Source organism: Trichoplusia ni, chromosome 8, assembly GCF_003590095.1.
Source record: "Trichoplusia ni isolate ovarian cell line Hi5 chromosome 8, tn1, whole genome shotgun sequence".
Lineage (NCBI taxonomy): Eukaryota > Metazoa > Arthropoda > Insecta > Lepidoptera > Noctuidae > Trichoplusia > Trichoplusia ni.
The window spans coordinates 14,565,164-14,590,172 of record NC_039485.1 but is presented as its reverse complement, the minus strand read 5'-3'; the positions used below and the strand labels follow the sequence as shown (position 1 = coordinate 14,590,172).

General features: G+C 37.3%; 3 protein-coding genes across 4 annotated transcripts; all 3 read right to left on the bottom strand.

Annotated features, from left to right (window-relative positions):
- Positions 1-1,967: 1,967 nt before the first annotated feature.
- Positions 1,968-6,616, bottom strand: LOC113496569 (collagen alpha-1(I) chain-like). The gene is made up of 3 exons (XM_026875831.1): positions 6,300-6,616; positions 2,500-5,640; positions 1,968-2,355 (listed from the first exon to the last, which is right to left on the bottom strand). Exons 1-3 carry the CDS (start codon positions 6,394-6,396, stop codon positions 2,339-2,341), a joined length of 3,255 nt encoding a protein of 1,084 aa, XP_026731632.1. The 5' UTR covers positions 6,397-6,616; the 3' UTR covers positions 1,968-2,338.
- A 3,010-nt stretch (positions 6,617-9,626) lies between these two features.
- LOC113496972 (serrate RNA effector molecule homolog) lies at positions 9,627-19,030 on the bottom strand. Its single transcript, XM_026876385.1, has 16 exons — positions 18,757-19,030; positions 17,978-18,226; positions 17,430-17,615; positions 16,536-16,602; positions 16,030-16,225; positions 15,802-15,884; positions 15,524-15,680; positions 14,957-15,294; positions 14,694-14,834; positions 14,261-14,446; positions 13,760-14,050; positions 13,504-13,617; positions 13,279-13,422; positions 12,705-12,826; positions 11,956-12,063; positions 9,627-9,927 (listed from the first exon to the last, which is right to left on the bottom strand). Exons 1-16 carry the CDS (start codon positions 18,894-18,896, stop codon positions 9,843-9,845), a joined length of 2,607 nt encoding a protein of 868 aa, XP_026732186.1. The 5' UTR covers positions 18,897-19,030; the 3' UTR covers positions 9,627-9,842.
- A 721-nt stretch (positions 19,031-19,751) lies between these two features.
- Positions 19,752-24,964, bottom strand: LOC113496970. 2 transcript variants are annotated; one of them, XM_026876382.1, is made up of 6 exons: positions 24,875-24,964; positions 23,514-23,726; positions 20,993-22,083; positions 20,714-20,914; positions 20,503-20,622; positions 19,752-20,166 (listed from the first exon to the last, which is right to left on the bottom strand). In XM_026876382.1, the coding sequence occupies exons 3-6, from the start codon at positions 22,023-22,025 to the stop codon at positions 19,934-19,936; spliced, it is 1,587 nt and encodes a 528-aa protein (XP_026732183.1). In that variant the 5' UTR covers positions 22,026-22,083; positions 23,514-23,726; positions 24,875-24,964; the 3' UTR covers positions 19,752-19,933. The 2 variants fall into 2 exon arrangements, with proteins under 2 accessions (XP_026732183.1, XP_026732184.1); XM_026876383.1 differs by lacking the exon at positions 23,514-23,726 and having other exon boundaries at positions 24,875-24,919.
- Positions 24,965-25,009: the final 45 nt, after the last annotated feature.

The following is a 25,009-nucleotide window of genomic DNA, read 5'->3' as shown; positions in this document are numbered from 1 at the left end:
ATTATGTATTTAGAGGTCTCTAAGTATTTTTTTCGTATTTTACAAATTTTGTAAGGGATAGGGCTACCCTCTACTTGGTCGCTTGTTCGCAGATTCCCTGTTGCTACTAGTGTCTCTTTACGTATACTGTGTCATTAAAACTTTACCTTAAAAATACGAATGTAGTTGGTGTAAAAAAGATTATAGTCGATTTGCATATGATCCGATATTAAATCTGTTTGAAACGTTTTATTTTAATGCGTAGACTGTAGGTAATGGTCGTGATGAAGTACAAAGCACTTAGACTTACGATTGCCGGCAAGTATTTACGAGTAACGAGGAATTGTTTTTACTAATCAGGGTCAACACGTCACGCATACCGCCCACGGTAGTAGTATTCTAACTACAGTCACTAGTACATTGATGCAAAAAAATGTTTCTTTATTTAAATCATTCATAATATATACTTAATGTATATCTCCTCGAACATGGACGGTAAGGGAAAAAAATCTGCGCAAGCAATAATGTTTTTGAGACATGTTGGTAGTTTTTTAATCAAAAATATTTACAAGACGGCAGTAATGTAACTATAATCTGGATGTCGAATGGGAATCAGCGGTGCATTTGCATGGATTTATGTACAACGAAGTACAGTATTGTTTACGAAAGGTATGTCAAATGTTTGTTATTGAATCTTAACTATTTTATTTCCCATAACAACTAAATAACAAGGTTTTGTTCAATGACGGGCCAAAAAACAATTTTTCATGTCACCAGCACCCCGCCAGTGATATTTTGGGGTTAGAACAAAATATTTTGTAGTGCCTATTCTATCGCTACAAGTTTGAAGCTAACCATTTATGGAAGCGTGAAGATTGTTTACAAAACAATTGCAGGGCTTCGTATAGACTGCTTAGAGTGACAAACCGATGATTTAAATCGACAATGAGAACATCCTTATAAAAAGATATACTTCTTATATCATACGAATGTCAGTTAAGTGGGTGCCGATGGCAGGTGATGTACGGTCTACTACGACTGTCGAACGTTTATGAATAATTTATTTGCACAGCATCCGCGAGTTAGGCGAACCTACCAGAACAATAGACGAGAGAAGTGGATGATTATATCAGCAAACATATGACACGGTTCGAATGATTTATGTACGGGTCGAGATGAGTCCTCCGTTTAAGTCTTTAGAAGGCTAACGCATAATGATTGCAATTATTGTTATTCTCTTGTATAATAGTGTCTAATGGGTATGAGATAAAATAGCATTTATGGTTTCAATATCACGTCATTATTTATTTTCCAACAAATGGTTGTTATTAACTTTGATTTAGATTCAGTGAGATCTGTTCAATATTTATTTAAGTGTTTATGTTAAAATGGAGACTTCGTGACTGGGACGTTTCGACATTTTGTATGCCTTGGGTTTACAAAAAAAAGATAGGCGTACTAATTTAAATAAATAGGTTCTGGAACAGGATAAAGCGTACCTATTGTTCGATTCAACACCGAGTCAACCGCGCCGCGATTACGTATCTTTAACCTTTTGCATCATCTTTTTTGTTGTCTGCTTCTTAAAAACGATTATAATATTTATACCTACCAACTCGAAATAATGACTTGACTTTAACAGGAATTCCCTTAAAAGTTTTTTTGTATGATAGGTAATGATGCAACCCTTTTCTCATATCCGGAACAAGGGAAAATCCAAACAATTTGATCGCATCAAGGCTTTTGCTTATAGGTGATCAATTATTGAATGAACAACTGAATAAGATACGGAAGCTAGTCTGATTCCATTCAAGATTTTGTCTGTTTTTATTGCTTAGTCACTTTTCCTGATTTTGATAAAAATGCGTAGATACCTAATCATCTCACTAAGATGTTGGTAATTAGGACATAATGTATATTCATCAAGAATTGATTTTTGCGACATATTTATTGAACAATCAAATATGATAAAGATAATAAAACGTCACTTCAGTTTTGTACATTTTTATTGGCTTTTTACAATAGCGATATTGATTTAAATCGTTTTAATTATAAAAAAATAATCGTCTGGTTTGGGTCGCAGGTAGGTGTTATCTTTATTTAACTCTAATTTTAACAGCTACATAATGTGCTTGGCATTGATATTAATACCGAGCTTGGTCATTAGTGATCTATAATATGGCACTAACTAAGATATTATATACTAGAAGAAGTAATTTTAGACATTAAGCTGAGAGTGTCTACTTCGGTGATATCACAATATCTTTTGACTATAGTTCCTACAAGTAGTTATAACATTAAATAAGTCTTCGTTTGATAACAATGCAAGGTACGTTTTCTTTCATATCGGCATCGTTATTTATCGTTTTCCATATCCTGAAACAAAACGAAAACATTTTTAAAATCGTCTTAGCCCCTTTTCACTATATCTGAATTTGAATCAATAAATTGATGAACAAGATATGACATCCGTTATTTTTTGATGTTATTTTCTTAATGGAATCATACAATATTTCTAACCTCCTTTAGTGTAGGCTCCAGCAGAAGCATGTGCAGATGCTGAGCTACTGGCAAAGCTACCTCCGTAGGCACCAGCGCTTGCCTGACTCTTTGCTGCGGCAGCGGCACCAGCTAAGCTTTTACCTCCGTGCAGTCCATCACCACCACAGCCACCTCCACAGGGACTGCCACCCTTCACATTTCCTGCTCCGTTGTAGTTTGAACCGGGTTTATTATACAACCCACCAGCGGCAGCTCCAGCTGCAGCCCCCGAATATGAGCCAGCTGCACTACCGGCTTGAGAACCTGCTGGGTGCTCTCCACTTTGTCCTGCAGTGCCTGCAGGCCCGTTTGTACTATCATCATTTGTTTTATGTGGTAAATGAACATTAGAACTAGGAGAGTTGTAGTTTCCACCGGTTGAAGATCCAGGATGCTGTCCATTACCCTTTGGTGAAGGTATTTCGCCATTATCATATGGCTTCAATACACCAGGTGGTCCACCAAACCCTCCAGTGTATGGAATTGACTTCGTATCGTCAGAAGCTGATGCGGTAGCTTGCGCTCCGTGTACACTGTTATGGCCTTGTGCATCGTTATGTGCTGCAGAGCCTTGACTCCCGAGAGTGTTACAAGCCCCAGAAGTGCAGGCGACACCGGGTTTTCCTGCGTCATTCGGAGCCAACGGCTTATGAGTATCGTAAGGAGCGGGGTGTCCACTAGGTTTAGTGTATTCATTCGGCCTTAGGAATCCGGAAGCCCCTCCAAAGCCACCAGTATAAGGAGGAAGTTCACTAGGTTTAACATTTCCATGAGAACCAGCATGGATGTCAGACGTTAATGGCGGCGTGGAACCACAGTTTGGAGTTTTACAACTACTGCTTGGGATACTTGACGTAGGCGTGTGATATACATTTTCATTTGGTTTTAACGTGCCCGAAGGCCCACCGAAACTACCTGTGTATTGAGGTAATTTTCCTGTAGATGGTTCAGAACTCGGTTTACCAAAAGCTCCGGCCTGGGCATTAGCATCAGCTGCTGCGCTACTGGTAGGATAAGTAGCACAGTTACCAGTTTTACACCCTGTTGTGTAACTACCAGGCGAAGGTGGTGACTGATTATTTGTGTAACTTGGTGATACAGCAGGAGGAGTTATTTCCACAGATGGTTTATTATAACCACCTGAATACGACGGTGCGCCAGTAGGATAGCCACTATAAGGTTTGTTAGCACTCGTGACGTCTGGCTGAGCATTTCCTGTCGCACCAGTAGTGCCAGTTACTGGATAACAGTTTGGCGTGTTGCAGCCTGCCCCATGTCCACTTATTGAAGGCGAATTATAGGATCCTGAGCCTGTTCCAGCCGTTGGAGTGAAATATTGACTTGGTTTCAATACTCCTGAAGGCGCACCAAACCCACCGGTGTAGGCTGGCAGCTTTTCGTTTGGTGAATTATATCCGGCAGTAGGTTTCGTCGTTGCAAACTGTCCCGGTGCTGTGCTAGGATGGAATGGAGCGCCCGCTGCCGGCGTAGGGTAATGTCCATCGCAGTTTGGAGTGTTGCAACCTGCAGCAGGATAATTCGATGACGATGGTTGTTTATTGTATGATGTGCTTGTGGGATGAGCATAGTTTGGATTATTTGGGACTGAAGTATGAATATTGTAGTCATTCGGTTTGAGCATTCCAGGAGGGCCACCGAATCCACCTGTGTACGGCGGTAGCTTTTCACTAGGATGGCTAACTTCGGCAGGTTGGTTAACACCAAATGATGGTTGAGCAGGCTTTCCAGGGGAAGTTAAAGAATTGTCTGCACAGTTTGGTCCATTGCACCCAACGGACGAGCTTCCGTATGAGGGTACATGTGGGGATGAGCTAGGATGTGAATGGCTCGGATAGCCTGATGGGATAGCACCAACGTTATTCTCATTGGGTTTAAATAGTCCAGCAGGGCCTCCGAATCCTCCTGTGTACGCAGGAAGCTTATTATCTGATGGGTTCAAATTATGTGTTGGTCCCGCACCAATGAGTCCAGGTGTCACATATGAAGCGCCTGGAATTGTAGGGTACGGACTGCAATTTAGGGTCTTACAACCGTTTGAATGTAATGGCGAGTCAGCCGGATGATTTCCATAATTACCATTATCGGGCTTAGATGTAGATGGAGAACCCAAGTTTTGGCCAGGTTCTCCAGCACAGTTTGATCCTCCACAATTTTTGGGGTTTTGTTTATCGGCCGATGACTGTCCATTTGTATCATAATGATCAGTGGAAAGTTGAGGTTTTAGATAGTTTGTAGACAAAGAATTGGTCTGTGAAGAAGAATATCCTCTTTTCGGTTGATTCTCACATTTAACACCATCACAAGCGGGCTTCTGTCCACCTTCGCTATCGTATGTGCCGTGAATGGGCACATTGTAACTAGATGGTGGCGTATCTTGGCCAGTTTTGTCCGGTGTAGATTCACAATTTCCAGAATTACATTTTGAACCTAATTTAGGAGTTTCTAAATGTGTCGACGGTGTGTTGGATGAAGGTTGCTTTCCGGAAGCATTAGCTCCGCAATTGCCGTAATTGCACGCACTTCCATCTTTATTGTACTCAGGTGCTGTTTTATCTCCTGAATTATAAGTGGACCCTGATCCATCCGGGACAACACGGATATCATTGTCTGGAGATGCGCTATTCTCTGTATCGTATCCACAGTTGCCTCCTGGACATTTTGTTTCGTCAGAATCAGTTGAAGGGAGACCAGTCACTATTTTAGGTGAGCAACGTCCCGTGGGACATTTTTTTGAATCAAGATCGCACCCTTTTCCTTCTCCTTGACAACCAGTTCCTGATATCGCGCCAGCGCTGGCACCCGCTACAGCTGCAGCATTAGCAGAGCTGCCATGTATACCGTGTGGACCAGCGTTTTGGCAGTTTCCTGATGCACATCCTACGTTGCCTTGAGCTCCATGGTTCGCTCCGAATCCCAAAGCACTCGGAGCCCCAGAACCGCTGTAGCTAAAAGAGCTAGAGCTTGAACTCGAGCTGGCACTCGAAGATGAAGAACTGGATGCAGAGGACTTTGAGAAACTGCCTGAATAGCCAACTCCAAGAGGAAGAGCAGGTACATCGCCTACGCCTCCAAAGGCTCCAGCAGAGGCGCTTGATTCCGCTGAAATTATAAAAATATTTTTATTAAAACATCACGACTGATAAGAGGAATAATCAGAAATAATACTTGGGTAGTATTTGACTAATAAAATCTAATTAAAAAAAAACATATTTGATCCGTTTTATCTTCGTATTGTTATTGATTTTGTACGACGAAAAACACGCATCCAACACTGTTCAGAAATCCCGAAAAACCCAATTACGCCTATCGCTTTAGATCGCCTAGACAAAATAAATCCAATTTTTTTTTTCGCTGTGCACCGCCTTTACCCAGCACGTAAATGATGGGTATTATACTATGCACCAATAATAATATAAAACTAGAACTTAATTTAAATTCAAGGTATCAAGTCATCTATCAAATACACATTGATCCAATTAGTTAAATGCATTTCATTTGCCAGACTCCAAGTGGTAATACCTATGTAGGTACGTAAAAAATATGTAGGTGATTTCAACTAATTCATGAACGGGTTGCCGTTGATGCCTTCATTCATTCCTTGTGAAAGATAAAGTACGTAAAATATCAAAGTGAGCGTCAAAGTAAAAACTGATCATTAAAATATTTGTATTACTTTAATAAGGTACAGCACTAAGTTTCGAAAATCAAAACATGAATTAAGTAGTGAGATTAAAAGGTAAACAAATCATATTACGTACCTTTCGCGGATGCACCGCCTTTGACACCGTATCCATACGGAGTAGCAGACACTAAGCTCGCAAATATTAAAATGAATGCACACGTGAGCTCCATCATTGTGAAGCTTCTCAGTCACAATGTTTTTGTTCCGATGCCGCTTGCTTTTATAAAGCGATACACAAATAGACGCTTGTGTATTATAGCAAAAAACCAGTTGGTGATACCGCGAATCGGAGGCTGAGTTAGCGTAGGAAGGTATTGTTTCCCGTGCTCTTAAACTGTTCTATACATAACATTGTAGTAGTACATATAGCGACGTATGTAGCTACCAAACAAAATGTAATACTCAGCTAGTCATATGTCATTCAAAAATCTAAAGACAGCTGGGAAAATACGTTGACATAACTTTACGTTTTGTAGCCGGCTTGGAATTTTTATTGTTGTTTGTATTCGTTATGTGAGCTGCAAGCCAATTTTTAAGCGGTTAATTTTTTGACTTGAAGACTGTATATACATACCTTATTATTTACTAGTGGGTTTAATACGACCTAAAAAAAAATTAGAAGCTTTACCTTAGATAGGTATAGGATGAAACCTAAGAGGTATGCAAATGCCACCTCGAAGCTTAATTGAATAATAAATCAATTTACCCGAGTAGAAGGCAAGTCTATCATAATTATAGACATTAGTTTAATTTAAAGTAAATAACGGCATTATCAGCGTTCCTATTAACCAATTTTAATCCGAAATTAACATAACACAAATAAACAAGATGAAGGACATTTACGAATAAATTTTGAGAGGTAGGTAAGTACTTGTTTAATTAACTATTAAGTACTCCAGACTCAAAATTAAGACTGGAAGATACGGGATAAGAGAAGGACTAGGAACAAGCATTCTACTTTTTTTCTTCATGCGGGAATCGAACCCGAGCATCTCGAGCACATAGAACATAGGAGCTGTCGGCTATCGGCGCACTCTTATCTTTTAAGGTTGAGGAACCCTAGTTCAATTTAGCGTAATATGTACGGCAGGTACCTACTTATAACACCAAATTGAGAAGAATAAATGATTGAGCATTGAGTATTGAATGATGAAACTGGCCTTGAGATACATATTTCCTTGGAGATTAGTGGTTCAGTTTGAGCTCAGGTTGAAATGGCTGGCCGTTAGTGGAATTTTATACTCGTAACAAGCCTGGCGATGATCCATAACTTCTATTTTGTAAGGATACAATGCAGGAGCTAAAAATAAAGCCTTTATGCAGCAGTGGGTTACACGAAAATATACCGCAAATTGCTTGTGTACACTTCAAAAGCTCTACTTGCTACAATCTATGAATGAAAATAATTTCCGTAGTTATAAGTCCCTGCGACCTTACTCGCTACCTAACATAGCATAGACGTCAGTTGGGCGCAATTTTTTAAATCAAATCTTCAAGGGAAGCGACGTTTGCCATTGTATATCCATCAAAGTACTGCGAACCAGGAATCCTGAGCATATGCTTCTGGCATTTGCATCATAAAGCACATTATTCTTTAAAGAAATTGTTAAGACATCCCTTTTTAATTTATGAAGATTTTATGAGCTTGACATTTTTATAACACATCGCTATAAAAATGATTTTTATCTTCAGCTGAGTTGAACCCGCTTTTCCTAATAGGGTGTTTTACCATTTCCCGACTACATAAGTACTGCAGGTACGTCATCAAATTCTTCTGTTGTTGTATGTACATAGCAAATTATATGTTCTAAACAGGTCATTGTTATAACGTGTATAGGTATAGGATTTATACTTTTTAGGATCGAATTGAACTTGAGTTGCATGGTAACGGATGGCCCGGTTTATATGCGAGCCATTGTTCATCTTTCATTTGAGTTACAGAATAAACTAAGCATGTACTCCATTTGTAAGCTTTTTTGAGTTACTTAATTATTGGGTGTGTCTTGTGTATCAGCACATCGCGGCCAAGCTGAGTTTATATTTTTGTTATACTTCATTGTTTAAAACTATATAATTAATAAATGCGGACAACATCACATTGTTCTGAACCCAAAGTTAGTTGCTAAAGCACTTGTGGTATGGAATTCAGATATAACGAAGGTACCACAAACACCCTGACCCGAGACAATGTAGAAATGTGAATTTTTACATTGACCCGACCCGGGATCGAACCCGGGACCTCAGAGCTAGCGACACCTTGAAACCGGTGCATACGCCACTCGACCACGGAGGTCGTCATATATTACCTATATTTTAAACTTACGCCTTATATTACCTGTAAGTTCCAGTGATAGTCCACTCCCTTCACGTGCGTCGCTTCTGTCGTGTGACCGCAAGCGTGCATAAACCACACATCCGGGTGACGCGTCGCATATACATAATGTACTCACCACAAATTCTCCACACATACTCAGGTACTATATAGGCATGTACCAGTCATACATACAAGCAAGTCGTGCTCTCAACATTGACTTACAGGTAATATGGAATACCAATCACGTAATAAACAAGTACTTTTATGGATTGATTTTATTCATTTATAAGATGTGCTAGATTTATGTTAATAATTTGATATAATATTGTCATAAGATCACTATTGTGGGAATATCAAATATGACGATAATGTGTCAACGTGCTTAATATACGGCCGAAGGTAATTTTAGGGGTCAAGGTTTACAGCTCGACTTAAAGGTTGACCTGCGAAGTTCACTAGTTTAATTTTGTGATGATTTCAACTTAGTAACATTCATTATGGTTATCCAAAATATAACTAACTGCCAACATTTTCCTGTTTGTTTACGAATTTCGTAGAACCATGCAAGAAGGTCATTATACTGGAACCAGTAATGTATTTCAATGCTATTAGAAAGATCTCCAAGAGAATGATACTCCTTCGATATCCGTGACGGCTATGAGATCATAATTTAAATACGTCATGAAACAATGGCAATGCTACAACTTAGGTGCTACAAGAATTCGACGAATGAATGAATGCACGTTTTTTCACATCATCAAAAGGTAATTTGATTGCTTTTAGGCCTTTTTTTTTAGCTAATAGTAGCATCTCTTTTAAATAATATGATTTGAACAAACACCAAATGTAACATTTATAAAAAAAATTGAAGACAGTTTAATTTTTGTGTGCTCATTTAATATGTTAATTTCTATTATAATAAGTAATATTTTTTAAGCTTTTAAAGTTTATTTAAAATTTTTGTTATTCACATTTTTGTTTTGTATCAAAAGTTGTAAGTTCCTATTGTGGACCTAATGTGTCTTTAATACGTGAAACTACAGATATTATATGGATATGATGTAATAGTTCTATCTAAATAAAATATCATTTTTAAGAAATAATTTATGTATTCGTAAAATACAGTAAAATATGAGAAATGCTTTTTTAAGAATAAGCTTACATCTAATTCGAGAAATAGTTTTTTTGTGAACCTTACTATTATAACATAGATCTATATACAGCGATCATGAGTCTGGGGGTCTGTATATTGGTGGTTATAAATCTAGTGTATCCTTTGGCAAGTTGTTGTTGCAAGGGTCCACGTTAAACGAACTCGTCAGGTTCGCGTGGGGCATCCAAGTCGCGGTAGTGTATCATCGGACGGAATTCGGCGCCGCCGCCGCCGCCCCTTTAACAATCAACCACATTAGCTACGTTAGCGGAAACTCACACAACACAATTGGAAGACCACTCAAAACACTACAACTCTGACTAATCAAATGTCACACTGCATCATTACATAAGCGGTTTTGTAAGAAATTAGCTTCCCGGGAGAATGTTTATGAGGATTTAGGAATAAAATGATGGCACGTCAAAATTTAAGACTATTTATTATAAATCATACAACAAATAATGATAGAAGACAATATTGTATACCAATCCATAATTGTTATTCCCTCCAATTTTATCAAGGATACATAACTGTATTGTTTATAAAAATAGAATACAAGTGTAAAAAGTTAAGGAATTCATTTATTATCATATTATTTTATTTAGTATTGTAGCGAGAAGCTGGTCTAGGAGTGTATTAAAATATGTATAATGAAAAATAATTATCTGGCCGATAGTTGACGGCAGGAGATATAGGTAATTTGAAATAATATAGGATGAAATAATATAGAAATAATATAGGATACATCCTATAATTATCACAAAAATGATTTATGACTGGTAAAGTAATTCTGCTAGTTATTACATATCGACAAAATAATTAAGTGAACACATTATACTTAGCACCTCATCTGCTATGAACACTACACAAGTATTGTTTCAGTTTATTTAACATTATTCTTTAAATAGGTACAACGGAATGCTTACTATAACAATAGAAATGATATATTTTGTCATTTACACACTTTTAGAATATGTCACCGCTGTCCGGGAAGTCAAGATCGTTGTATGCAATAATAGGCCGGGAGCGGTCCACATTTTCCCTGGAAATTATTTCCTACAATTTAGAATAGTTCTGAAATTATAGTAAGCAATTTGTAACGCAATGTAGCAGGATGCCAAGCAACAGATATTTGAAATATAACTATACATATTATACCCAGTTGTCGCCAGTATTAATAATGAAGCAATATGACGTTTTATGAGAATATATATATAAGTTAGCAGAATTGAGAGTCAAAATGTTAAGGCCATGCAAAATTGTCGGAAGCTTTACGATGATTCATATTTAGATTGCCAGTAATGTTAATTCATGCTCTTTTGATGTTAAATGTATGTATGTACCTATTACACATAACGAAAGGCATTTTAATGTAGCTTGCATGTGAGCGGTAAGTGAAATGAGATGCAAATATTAGTCTAGAGGTTTAGAAGAAATCAGACAGTCAAATGAGTTACTAGTGAATACTGGCAAGCTGTGACATAGTGATCTAATACCTCATTGTAATTCTATATTGTGAGTTGTTACATGCAATTGCATACATATATGCAGCATGAATATAAATCTAGTTTAACACTCTTTTACGAAAAAGGTTTAAAAATATCGAGAATGAGTTAACAAGACAAGAGGATCTGTGAGGACACTTCTTCAGACGATCGAAACAATATAACAGCTAAAATTGTTCGGAATAATTTACGGATGATGTCCCTAATTATCAACTGTCAAGAAAAGCGCGAGACACCAGACCGACTAAATCATGCTTAGAAAGAACCCATCTTTCATGCAAAAAACCAAGTGTTCAAAACTAGAAAAACTAAATCAATGTAGTGTAGAAAGATTCAAAATAATATTTTTCACTTTTCATAAGATGATAGAATTTGAAATGTTGTAACGATTTATGTACAGTACAAGCAAATTTTTTTTATATACAAAATTAGGATATTATTTTGTCCATAGTCACATCAGTTTTGAAGGTAATGCGGTAACGATTACTACATACTCTCCATGTACAATAAAGCCAAGTTTACGACGTTCCATTTAGTACTAACCAATACATGTTGCTGTATCAATTAGTTGTAACCTATGTTATGCAGAATTTATTTGTTGTATCTGCATTATGGCAACAGTAATTAAAAGGATTAGGTTTTAAGCTAGTATTTCTCAGGACGATATGCGGAAAATTTGGCTTTAGCTTACTAAAAACAAGTTTCGTGTTAGATGATGGAATGATTTTGATAATGAATGTAAGCAGTAGTGTGGTGTTACCTGGGCCGTGTGAAGCGCGGATGCCTGGGCGCGTATGCGGGCGGGGCCCAGCCGCCCCAGCCCCAGCCGCGAGCGCCGCCCGCGCCGCCGCCCGGCCCGCCTCCGTACCTGCTAACGGGACAACGTATCTAATACAGTCATAATACTACAACTTACACTAAATTAATATTTATACTAATATATAAAGCTGAAGAGTTTGCTTGTTTGTTTCAACGCGATAATCTTAGGAACTACTAGTCCAAATCGAAAAATTCTTTTTGTGTTGAATAGACCATTCGTCAATGAAGGTTATAGGCTATATATCATCACGCTGCGACTAATAGGAGCGAAGATACAATGGAAAGTGTGAAAAAAACAGGGCAGGTATAAATCATAACTTATATCTTCTAACCTCGCGGACGAAGTCGCGGGCAACAGCTAGTATAATATAAATTTATACATAGAATACTTTAAGTCAAAAAAACAATGTTTATCATTGTAAAGGCTTTTGTGTGGGCTGTTAAGAATCATCATTTCAAAGTCTGCTTTGCTTATTCCTCGTTTCCGTCTGTTTCTCACTGTCTCTAAACAATTGAATGGCATAAGCGCTCGGAGAAAACAATAAACAATATATATACAAAATTAGATTTTAAAAATAGATCCATGATTGCAAATTTAGCATATCCCTTTGTGTATATTTTTGTCAATTTCAGTAAGTTTGGCCATGGCAGCCCTAGACTTGTAGCCGCTTGGTATGTATGTGTACGCACGGCGCGGGCGGCGGCGCGTGCGGCGGCGGCTGCGCGCGCGCGGCGGGCTCGGGCTGCTGCGGCCGCCGCACGTCGCGCACGTACGCGTTGAAGTACGACACCTCGCGCCGGACCTCGTCCACCTGCACACACGACACAAGCATTCACATGGGTATTGTGCCAACTACTATGTAACAAACACGCTGACAATGCAAAACTCAATGCCTCTTTATACACAAGCTGAAAGGCCTGACTCTAGTGGTATCAGTAACCGTGTTCGTATTCCGTGTCGGGGTTTCATGTGTTATAACATTGTGTCTAAATAATAGACTTATTTTATGTGCGAATTTCATTTATCTCTGAAGAATCATGTAAATTGTCTATAGAGTTATAATAACTTTGCTGAGGCAAAATCTTTATTATTGTCATTATTATCTAATGTATAGAAAATCACTTTTTCACAAAGGAACGTCGTTTATAATCGGGAAACAAATCGTTTTTTAAGAATACTTAAAGTACGTTTTGATATGTTACCATATGGACCAGATAAACCTGGTAGATAATGATATTAAAAATATGGATATTGAAAACTAACCTTTTCACCATGTTTGTTAAAAATGTGCTTTCGTATAAAGTCTGGTCCCTTAAACTTCTTGCCACTCAGAGGGCACAACCATTTATCTTTGGCAAGCTCTTGAGTATTAGCAAGGATGAACTTTTCCACTTCTGCATCAGTATCCTGAGAAAGAAATAAAGAATAAGAAGATAATGTTTAAAATAACTTAATGTTAACTTGCATTGAAAATAAACTTTTTGTTACCTTTATTCCGAGCTTGTGCAGCTCTTCGTCAGAAAGAGGCTTGACGTCTTGTAAGAAGGCAGACATTTTTCCTTCAAATGTTTTCACATAGTCTTGTATCTCCTGCTGGGTCGGCTGTAAATCAGTTCACAAGCTACAGTAATATAATGTATACAACTTTAAAAAATATCAGAGTAATACAGGCTCGAATATTCTTCAAAGCTCTATGTAACAAAATTAAAAAAATATTTTTTGTAATAATTAATAAATTATTCACCTTATTCGCTGGTGGTCCAGACCTGGCGTGCATAATACCGCAGCGGTTAGGCATTTCATCCTCGTAAGGATACTCGCAATGATTGTAATAATCAACGGAGTGTACTATACGTAAGTATAGAACTAGGCGGTCTAGAACGCGGATAAGTTCGGGATCTGGTTGCTCAGAAGCCTGTTGTGACTCGGACGATGCTTCTAGTCCTAGCAACTCTTCCTCTTCAGTTGAAGCTTCTTCTATTAAATGCTCTGTGATCTTGTGCAGCACTGGGTTCTTCGAGTTCAGGCTAAAGTTCTGTATAAGAAAAAATAATTAGTGTTTTAAATACATATTAAAGAAAGTACTAAGCTTTTATAGAAAAAAGTTTTGGGTCATAATTAAACAATCAGTCATTTTAATTTCAAATCTTATGAACTATAATTGCCAGAGCAAAAGTGTCAACAGTTACTTGCTTCAGTATATGACGGTTAGTGTCAGTTATTGCATCGCTTATTGAATGAGTACCTCGTCCCCGGGCGCGGGCGCGTCCTGCTGCCACAGACGGGAGCGCGTGTCGAGCAGGTGCGCCAGGCGCGCCGCCAGCCGCGCGTCCGCGCGCAGCACGCCGCGCTCCAGCGTGATGCCCGACACCGGCCGGATGCGCCGGTTCAGGTCGCGGTTCACTATGGCGCCCAGCTCGCACTCGCGCAGCTAGCGGGGAACATACGCCCATAGTTATGTCATAGCATGCTTTAAATAGATTGTTTTCACTTTAGAAGCATTAAAATGCAAGAGATTTTAACAAAAACAATATAAGAAATGCATTGGTTTAGGAACGATTTATTTTAATAAATCATAATAATAATTCAAAGATTATATGAGCTTCATGCTCGCTTTAAAATAAACACGATGTGCATTATTTATTTACTAATTATATGGAGAAAAATTGGTAACTTACCCTAATATTGTTAAGATTCCAACAAATATCTTTAATGTTGACGTCACGACGGAAGGTGACCCAGCCACGGCGAAACCAACGACGTTCTGGTAGCGGGTCGGCAAGAGCAACACGAAGAAAACCTCCGTAGCGTTTGCACATCTGCGAGAAAATTATTAGCCTGTTTATTTTTGATGTACCCAACTTTAATAAAAATGTTGAAAAAAAATTGTGACTTTCACAGCAAGAGACTATTAAATACTCCATTCAGGTACTGTACTTACAGCTTCAACTTCGGCCTTCGTGATGGTAGGAGCTAAGTTTCTTAAGAATATGGAAGTAGTTTTGTGCAACGCGCGACATTGTTTCTTCTCGATTACCACATCGCTGACCGATTCGGCTTTCTCATCACCACTTTTATCCTTTTCTTTATCGTTGGTCTTCTCAACAGTTTTCTCAACACTCGGGGACTTGGATTTCTCTTTATTCTTAGGTGACTTGTCTGGTGGTGGAGTTTTGGACTTAGATTTGGACTTGCGCCGATTGTTTACTTCTCCCTCGTCTTCTGAACTGGATGAAGAGGAACTGGAAGATGATGAACTTGACGACGACCCTGGCGGCGCTGTTAAGTTTAACTTTGTTATTAATTTCTCGAATACATAATATAATTATGGTAAAACCAATCGCCGATGCGGCGATGCGGGTAGTTTGGTTTTGGTTTCCCGCAAAAAATCCTGAACGATCAATTGGCTAACTTGATGACAATTCTGATATTTGTAGTATCGGCGAAAATTAACTGGCAGTGCAATGTTCCAAGTAGTTTTATATCAATGAAGGTGAATAACACTTACGGGGTTCCTTTTCTTCTACCTCTCCCTGCTCGCCAGACTCAGTTCCAGTCGAGTTGAACCGGGAGAACAATTTTGCCTGCTCTTGGAGTTGTCGTAAATGGGGATCAATCTCCATAGTAAGAGGCGCAGTCGGTTTTGGGGACTCGGATTTTTTCTCCTAGGTAAGAAATATCAATGAGTACCAAGAAAACTTGTAATATAAATAATAAGACTATGAAAAGGCAAGTACATAAACTACGATATGTTATTGTAGTAAAAATACTATTCAAAGAACAAACCTTTTTGTCCTCCTCCTCTTTTTCTTCTTTTACATTCACATCATCTACATCAATGACAACAGGCTTGTCTGCATCAATCTTATCTACAAAGACCATAAAATATTAGAAGACAGCAATGTACAATAAAGCAAGACCACTTAATATTTAGGTCAATGGTAAATGGTCTAATCACTAATGTATCTACATTAGAGTTATATAAATATAATATTATATTATAAGTGTAAGTACCTGCTTTATCATTCGAATTAACAACTTCTTGTTGTGGAGGCTCATCCAGTTCCTTCAAGTCCTCTTCGGTCCCACCCTCAAGTTTTATGACCACTGTATCCAGCAGTCTAATCAACTTGTCAGACTTGTCAATATCAACAGAAACCTTATCAAGTTCCCCTTTCTCCAGCAACTCCAGGAATACGTTTAGTCGATTCTGTAAAAACAACATGTTAGCCAATATTTTTATTATAACTACGGTAACAGTTCCGACTGGCGACCAGGGCATCACCATCGATATACCTTAATGACGAAGGACTTTAGTTGGATCCAAAAATTACTTGCGAAATCTTATATCATATAATTACGTCAAACATATTGCCCCATATGTACATTAATTGCCACGTTAGCACTTATACTCTACTTATAATTTATATGTATGTTAGTCTGTAAGGTATATATTATCTATGGGCCATGTTGCCTGAAAATAAAATAAATTGAATTGAATTAAATTAAATTGTGTTTACCTTCAAGGCACCCAACTGTTCTTCTTTTCTTTTCACAGATTCTTCAGGATGGTATTTGATCTTGAACCTAAGAAAAAGGAGATATATTAGCTGATGGTATTGTTATAGATGAAAGAGTCCATAAAACACTAATAAACTGAAGTAATTAGACCGATTTTTACACAAGAAACTAAACACAGCAAATAAAAATTGATGCATGTCTTTTTGCGCAGCCTACATGGTAAAAAAAGACAGTGAAAACATAAATAAAAAACATAACCCTAAAACTCTTAGCAGGTATTATGTTTAAAAATCGGCCTCAGTAACTAAATACGTAAGGAAATAAACGACCTTTCGTAACACATCCAGATTGGTTGAACTTCATGTCACAGAAAACTAAAATTGCTTAGAATACATATATTTAAAAAATCTTCATAATCTCACCTGTTCCACATATGTGGAATATTTTAGCCCTACCCCTAACAGAAACGAAACCTGTAGCATTGCGCGCTACGGGTCAACGCGAAATATTCTAGCTACACACAGCATTTAATCATTTGCATTAAGTTGAAATTAAGTTTTCTTAACGATGTCCAGCAATCCACGCGAATACACTGTAGACTGTAGGAAAAAAGGTAACTGTTAACATTTGCATAGCATCGTTGAAAAATTCTAAGCATAACCAGATTTCATAGTATCTACAACTGCAAACATGTGACAAAATGTATGCTTAGAATTTCTCGATAACCAGCAAACATACAAAGAGCAAGTTATTGGTTCCTAAAGTTTTACTTGAAAGGCCAATTCCCAATTTATTTTATCATGCATAAAGAGCCAAAAATTTGATTTCCCAATAATTTTGAAGATTTAATATTATGGACAGATTAGCTCTATTGTCAGTCAAGAAATACATACCATTCTTCATCTTTGTGAGCAACGAAAAACTCATTAAGCTGTTGTCTCCTAAACTCGAGCTTGTATTCATTGTACTTCTGGATGGCATCATCAACGGTGATGGAATCGTCTTGAGCCGCCAGGAATGCTTTGAACGACATCATGGTGGGTGGCCCATCGGTAGCGCCCAATGGCAACACTGTGTCTCTAAATGACAAATAAAATGTAGTTGTTTAAATGTAAGGAACTTATTTACTCATAAAAATTTCCTTTTTACAGTAAAATATTTATCAAAATCAATTTATCCTTTCCTGCTCTCCTGTCGCAAAGAGACAATACTGGTTTTGTTTATAAGTATGTTTTAAGTTTATTGCTCTAGTATGGTTTTAGCTTCAAGCTCATGTAACTTAGTTAATTTAGTTTTAGATTCTTTCTAGCACTTATCACTTCTTTTTTGAATGCTGGTTAACCAGCATTCAAAAAAGCATAACTGCACATAAGCATTACTGTACACAGAAGCTGTTGGTAAACCTATATAAATAAATAAATAAAAAATTAATCTATCTTACCTAGCTGGTACAGGGGGCATAGGTTGCCCATAGCCTTGGTGTGCAGGATGGGGCCCGAAGTGATCATGAGGCCAGCCATAGCCATAAGAATCATGAGGCATCCCACCATATCTTCTTTCATCTATAGGCCAGTCTGGTCTGATGCGCTTGCTAGGAGGACCTTCTCCTCTGACAGGAGAGTATCCTCGGCTAGCACTTGCTCCTCCTCGATAATCTCTATAGTCAGGGCCAGAGCGACCTCCACGGGACCTTCCAATGAAAACAAGTTAAGTTTATGTTTCTGATTCACTGCATTTTCCTACTATGACATTGATAGATTATTCAGCAAGAATTATAATAATGTCACTGAGGAAATCAGAGCAGTGAAAGATGATACAATATCATAAAGTAATGAATAACTCAGAACTCAAGAATTGAATCTTATACAATACTGCATCAAGATAAGAACTACTCGAGTTCATTCTTTTAGGTTGATATTTTTTTTTACACACCCAGTTAGAATTTTATTACTAATCTAAAAATATCACAAATTAGAACATTATATAATTTACAAATAATAACTGATCTAAAATTTGGTCTGGCATCGTTTTATGACCTACATTACAAGTTTTTACCTGATTATAAGAGCTACTGATCTTTTAGTAGGTTTAGGAACTTGGATGGGGATTTTTGGCGGTTCAAAGGATTGAGGTTGGGATCTGCAAGAAATTTTATAACACATTGAGCATGCTTGGCGAAATCAGCGGTAATAATCATAAAAAAGAAAACTTTCTTTTTACCTTTCCGACCACTCTTCTCTACCACGACTCCTGTCCTCGCGTCGGTCGCTGTTTCGGTAACTGCTGCCTTCAGCGGCACCTCGTTCTCCCCGAAACTTGTCTCGTCTTTTACGATCATATTCATCATCACTATCAGCCATATTTATATGACAAGAAAATTACTTTCCTATTTTACAAATTCCGAAAATCAACTGAATGCAAACTCAGATAAAGTCATCACTATTCATTCATCAATCATCAATCGTGTCGACGAATCATGAAGAAAATCAAACCATAAACCAAACTAACCAAAGTGAATGAAACATAAAGAAGCGTCGAGAATCAACCACAGACTCAAAAAACGATTTGCAATGTTTGAATTGCGTCCGGGCTTGTCGCGGGTAACACTTAAATGAAATTGAAAGAACAACTGCCTAATGTTGTGATAATTATATTTTTTAGAAGCCCTCATCACTAATAAATTATTTTTCTTTTAAAGATAAAGAGCTTACATTGTTTGTCACAAAAAGACAATGTATTTTATAATTGAAAATAATGGTAGTTGTTTATTTCAGATATTAAAATCCATAAAAAATATAAAAGCTGCGCAATATTAACATGTCAATTTATTGCAATGACGAAAAAAGAAGTAACTGTAAATTGTGTTCAATCCAAAATGACTCGAAAGGTCGTATCGCTTGTATTGTTTTGCTTTTTTATAACTTTGGTAAACAATTCCTTGAAATTCCTTGAGCGCAATACAAAGGTAGTATGAATCAGTGTGCACACAATACCTGCAGGGTCAGAGATCTTGAATAATTAGGTATCAATTCATTTAAAAATTGTGCATCTGAGGTCATTTAAAAAAAGCTAACTAGCCTCATTTTAAAGAATAAAGGACAAGGCATTTATCAAAAATATATCTTTAGTTTTATTGTAAAACCCTACTAACATGTTACAGATATTAAGTTTAAACAAAAATAGATCTGGGAAAGAAAAAAATATTACACTCAAAGTTATACTAAAAAAATAATTTTATTTCTAGGAATGAAAACACATTGTGGCTGCCCATGAGGATTTCAGTTATAGTCTTTGGTTCGAAAGCATACGTTGTGGTCTCAAGGACGATTACCTACTTAAAAGGTACAATACAAATAAATAAAAATAATTTTCCCGCTCGTAGTTTTTCCTACTTTTATTATTTAGAACATTGCATCTCGTCGGTGAGATCGCCACAGTTGTCGTAGCCGTCGCAATGCACGGTGCGGGGTACACAACGTTGGTTCTTGCAGCGTATTTCATGTGCTCCACAATTCCCGCCACAGCCATCTGGTTCGTCGCTTCCATCTGCGCAGTCTGCTAGACCGTCGCAGAATCTTGAAGCCATTATACACTGGCCATCAGTGCATGTGAATTGGTCAGCGGGACATTCTAAAAATGTTATTTGTTTGAAACCTTAGTACAGCAGTTAGTACCTAAAATCGTCATACCTTAGTATAATGTCATCGCAAGGAAGTTAGTTGAGGAAGACCCGTTAGGTCTGAATGAGCACATTCATATAACCCGGTTTGGCTTGATGCTAACGCATAATTTTCTAGTTATTTTAATAGCCGGACAGAGGTTTTCTTGTTTTCTTAAATATCATTTGGTGAATAAAAAAAAACCTTACAAAAATAGATACAAATATCGGTTAAGTATAATGTATGTGGACAGTTTAGGTACAAACTACATATATTCTGTTATTCATAAGTATTTCGAAAATCTTACCAGTCGTGCAATTGACTTCGTCGTAACCATCCCAGCAATCAATAATACCGTCGCATAGCTTTGTGTGTGAAAAGCAAGATATGGAATGGCCGCAACGAAACTGCTTCGTTAAATCGCACTCTGTAAAGGTACAGCGCATGTTCATATTTTTATTAATATTATGTAGTACGAAGTAGTTAAGATTTGTAGGTATGTACCTAAGACGCCTTACCACAATACATTTCATCAGAACGGTCGTAGCATTGTATAGAGCCATTACAGCGGGCATCCGCGGGAACACAGAGTCCATTACGACATCTCCATTCGTCGGGGGAACACGTCACAAGTGTCAGCAACCGGCACACGCGCACTCCTCGCGCTTTATCTACTAGTTGACAAGCTTCAGTCTCTAGGGCGCACAGCCCTCCACAACCTGCGAAACAACGTATTACATGACAAACAGTTTAAAATTTTACCATTTGAAATAAAAAAGAAAATAAATTAAACGTACCAGTTGGATCATCGTCATCCGTTGGCTTTCTACATAACGAAGTGCCACTGTTCTCGTCTAACATGCAGATTTCGTTTTTTTGGCACGTACAAAATCTTTGAGATAAATCTCTGTTATTCACGTCTTTAGGCTTTTCACTTTCATCTGTCTTACTTGAAAGTTTTGGGTATGTTCCTATATTCTTACGAATTTTAGAGATAGCACTAACTGATGTAGAATTCTCTGTATTATAAGTGCGACTGGATTCTGTACTCATGAAATCTACACTACTTACATTTAATTCTGTTCTTGATGGAACCTCTAAATGTGTATTTATTGTATTAGACGTTGTTTCATTGACTTTATTCTTTGTTGGCACTACAGTTGTACTAATTTTGTTGGTCATACCTTTAAAATTAGGGCTTGCAAAATTGACCAAAATAAAACTTATTATTACGATCGCTACAATCATCACACTTATTGAGCAGGCTTGTATTTGCGTTCTCTTCTTTAGAGAGCTATCAGTCGAAGCAAAATTAACGATACATCCGAAACCCCTCAAACTTTTTCTAAGTCTACGCCGACTATCATCATTAGGATCCATTTCATAAGAGGTATATTTTTGTCTAAAGCTGGAATCAATTTGTTGGGATATGGAAGGAATGCGTTGTTTATTGTCCACATTTGTGGACTCTAAGTCTTGTAAGGTGTTGTTGAATGAACGAACTGTTTGAGGTGTATTTTTATCAATAGCATGTTCTTCTTGTTCATTTGCATATGTTTCATCTTTTTCTATTTTAATCTCCTTGTTAGGAGTGGAATGATTATGTGGCGTAAAGTTTCTTGTTGACTTAAGTTCATATTTTCTTATTTTGCCTTTGCATGTGTAACAATATGTTATTACGTTTCGGTCTCTACACGGAGCTGTAATAATTGCACTTCGTAGATTACTATTGGCCCATAGATGGGAACAGTACAAAGAGTTTAAATTGACTGAACTTTCAATGCTGTCTATAGCGGTTGACGGGTCATCGAAAGCTTCGGACAATGTCATGTTTTATGTAGGGCTTGCTTGTCATTACACTTTGCTTACAATGAACTTTACTGCAAACCTGAAATAAAAGAAAAAGTGGAGAAATTATTAATGTGGGTATAAAATAGAATGAAGGGCGCATTATAGAAATGTACCAGCTATAATCGGTAATGTGTTTAAATCCATATCTACTACTGACCAAATAAAAAAACAATTATCATAAAATCTTGTTACTTAAAGGGAGTCAAAGTTCTGAAAGAGTTATTTATTGTGGATTAAACTACGGATATCGTTGGAGGACTTGTTATTTTACGGTTTTGTAACTCTACATGGAATTATTCTGGCTTCAGTCTTGAGTACCCTAAACTAATATGACAAGAAGGGGAAAGTGCGATGCGTAATTATTTTGTAACTTAATCGTGGCAAATGAAGCGTGTAAGTGATATCACTTGGCGGGTCAGTGAACGGAAAAAAAACATATTTAACAGATACCTAGTTTTCTCAATTCTTTGTTCAGGAGGTCTGCTGTACCGATAAAATTTGTACACGATCTTTGACTAACTTTTGCCCGCAGCTTCTTCCGCGTAATGAGAATTAGGTTAGGCAAGTTGCAATACGTTAGTCTCTTAAGATAAGGTCGAATAAAAAGGAGTCTATAATATATTTTAAATCAGCTTACTTCACACCAACATTAATGACGTTTCGTATTTATAAGTGTAATTCGTTACAGTAGGTATCCATTACTATGTTTAGAATATTTAAAGGTTGATTATATCTAAAACTTAAACGTATCTATTTATACTAGCCGTTGAAAAACTCCATGAAATCGAAAATCTCAATAAACTGCTATGTAGAGTCAGACCGTACTAGCATAGTGATCATAATACTCATAATGCAGCGGTGCGGCGGGAAAATTTCTAACTAATTGAAAATGGCGGCAAGTTCAATATCACAGTACAATTTTATAATTTACGCAATAAAACGACTTGAACTGTACCTACAAATGTAATATTCTTCGAGATAAAAAAATGTTGGATCTCCAAATAAATAACTGGAGGAATTAGTTGTATCAGGCGATTCTCTACATAAAAAAGCAATTACGTAAACTTTAATAATTAATCGAATCTCGATTTAATTATTACTTAAGCTCTAAACAGCAACTGAAAACATCACGTTATTAAAACTATAAATATTTATCAATAGTAGTACTGCATGAATTAAAAACACTAAACGGTTAGTATAATTTTATAGATAACTTATTTAACACGATTCTTATTTAATTAAGTTACTGCTAACAAATATAACACTCAAATTATAACAAAAACATGAATGTTTACAGCATGATTAATACATGAGCATAGAAGTAACAGATAAACGGTAGGTCAAGAACAATTTCTAGGTCAAATACACATTTCTCCACTAGCTAGGTCTGAAACAACATGCTCAGCTGATATATCGTTGATACGTTTAAATTAATACTTGAGGAATTAACTGATAAATAGTACTTACATGCGGTGATGGGGTCCATGATTTTTAAAACACTTGATGTAGTGTAAATGATTTAACAAATTCGTCGAGTGCAGGTTATTGAACACGTCAGGTCGCTGTGCAGCCGCGTGCTGTGTATCGGACTACCGTTGCCGGTGACAACGTCTAACAACCTTACACCAACACCAGCACCCCGTACATCGTACCAGTGTGCGAGAGGGATTAATAATACAACTGCAAGGCCGGTAGAAAGGGATGAAATAATGGGGTTGGTGTAATGTGGAGTAGCTGTGGCCAAGGTCCGTGCTCGTTCATGAGTGACACGTGCTACGTTTGCAACTGTACGAACATCTGTTCCCTCAAACTGTCAATAACTTAACGGCAGGCACTGTTAGGTAACCGAGCATGGCTTGTAAGCTTATTTAAGTCTTGATTTAACCTTATGAGGGATCTTAGCAATAAGTAAAAATAACGTGCCTTGCAAAATTGCGTGCTGTCGTCGATATTTAAATTATTTCGTTAGATAATACTGAAACTCTACATTGAAGCTATAAACTGTTCTTGATTATTATGTAAGCAAGTTCAAGGGTACAATTATTTTAATTTATTGTATTGTAGACTACGCATTCAATTTATTATTTCTCGATTTCTTCGTGTATTGTAACTGCTTTAAAGCAGCAAAGGCATAGTATATTTTGTTTACTGTATCGGTTACATAAGTCGTTCTTAAATCTTAACTTAAAGAATCGAAAGTGTTACGTTGAGACTCCGAGCTAAATGCGGCAAAAGCGAAGTACATATTTATTTGCAGTGCAGTCTTTGCTAAATTACTTTTGGTACACATAAAATCAATTTTGTCAGTTTTCTGATATTCTCTAGTGTTTTAGAGTTTTTAAGGTGTTGTGTGTTCTAAATAAATAACAGATACCTCTAGGTATGTTTAACCTTATTTTTTGGGTTGTGTTCGTTAATACTTGAATAATGATCATTTAATAAAAGTTTAAAATAGTCTTCTCCCTAGAATGAGCGTGTATTTGTCTGAGATGTTCTAATAAAAAAAACTTTCCACTAAAATATTCCACTTATATTTTGCCTATATACTCAATTTGTAGAGTTACAATTAAACGAACTGATGAAACATTTCGAAAAAGGCCGAATAAGGTTTCGGCTCTGAAATTGCGGTTTTGCAACCGACTGATACCTACTTTTAGTTCAAAGGTTAAAACTTCTAGATAAACACAGAAAACTAAGAGCCCTACTCTACTCTAAGACTGTTCGCTAAAAATATAGATTCGTTTGACAGCGATGTAAACAAACAGTTAAACCAGTCGCAAACATACTTAATTGTAAGTGAAAGCGGGTGGCAGTCTTCGATCGCTTACCCGGGGCTGGCGTGAACTGACACGAGCACAGTGTGCCGGGCCGCTGGTGCATGTGCAGAGTGCTGTGCAGCATCTCGCGGATGCGGCGGCGGCCTTCGAGGCTCGGCCCGCCGCGTGGTGCCTGCGACACGCAAG

Excerpts from the sequence above, each read along its gene's own strand:
- LOC113496569 (XM_026875831.1), bottom strand. The coding sequence starts at position 6,396 with ATGATGGAGCTCACGTGTGCATTCATTTTAATATTTGCGAGCTTAGTG. Across the intron at positions 5,641-6,299 it reads AGGCGGTGCATCCGCGAAAG|CGGAATCAAGCGCCTCTGCT; the intron begins GTACGTAATATG and ends TTATAATTTCAG.
- LOC113496970 (XM_026876382.1), bottom strand. The coding sequence starts at position 22,025 with ATGACATTGTCCGAAGCTTTCGATGACCCGTCAACCGCTATAGACAGC. Across the intron at positions 20,915-20,992 it reads GGATGACGATGATCCAACTG|GTTGTGGAGGGCTGTGCGCC; the intron begins GTACGTTTAATT and ends GTTGTTTCGCAG. Across the intron at positions 20,167-20,502 it reads CGAAGTCAATTGCACGACTG|AATGTCCCGCTGACCAATTC; the intron begins GTAAGATTTTCG and ends TAACATTTTTAG.
- LOC113496972 (XM_026876385.1), bottom strand. The coding sequence starts at position 18,896 with ATGGCTGATAGTGATGATGAATATGATCGTAAAAGACGAGACAAGTTT. Across the intron at positions 17,616-17,977 it reads ATGCCCCCTGTACCAGCTAG|AGACACAGTGTTGCCATTGG; the intron begins GTAAGATAGATT and ends TTTGTCATTTAG. Across the intron at positions 15,295-15,523 it reads GGTAGAAGAAAAGGAACCCC|CGCCGCCAGGGTCGTCGTCA; the intron begins GTAAGTGTTATT and ends TAAACTTAACAG.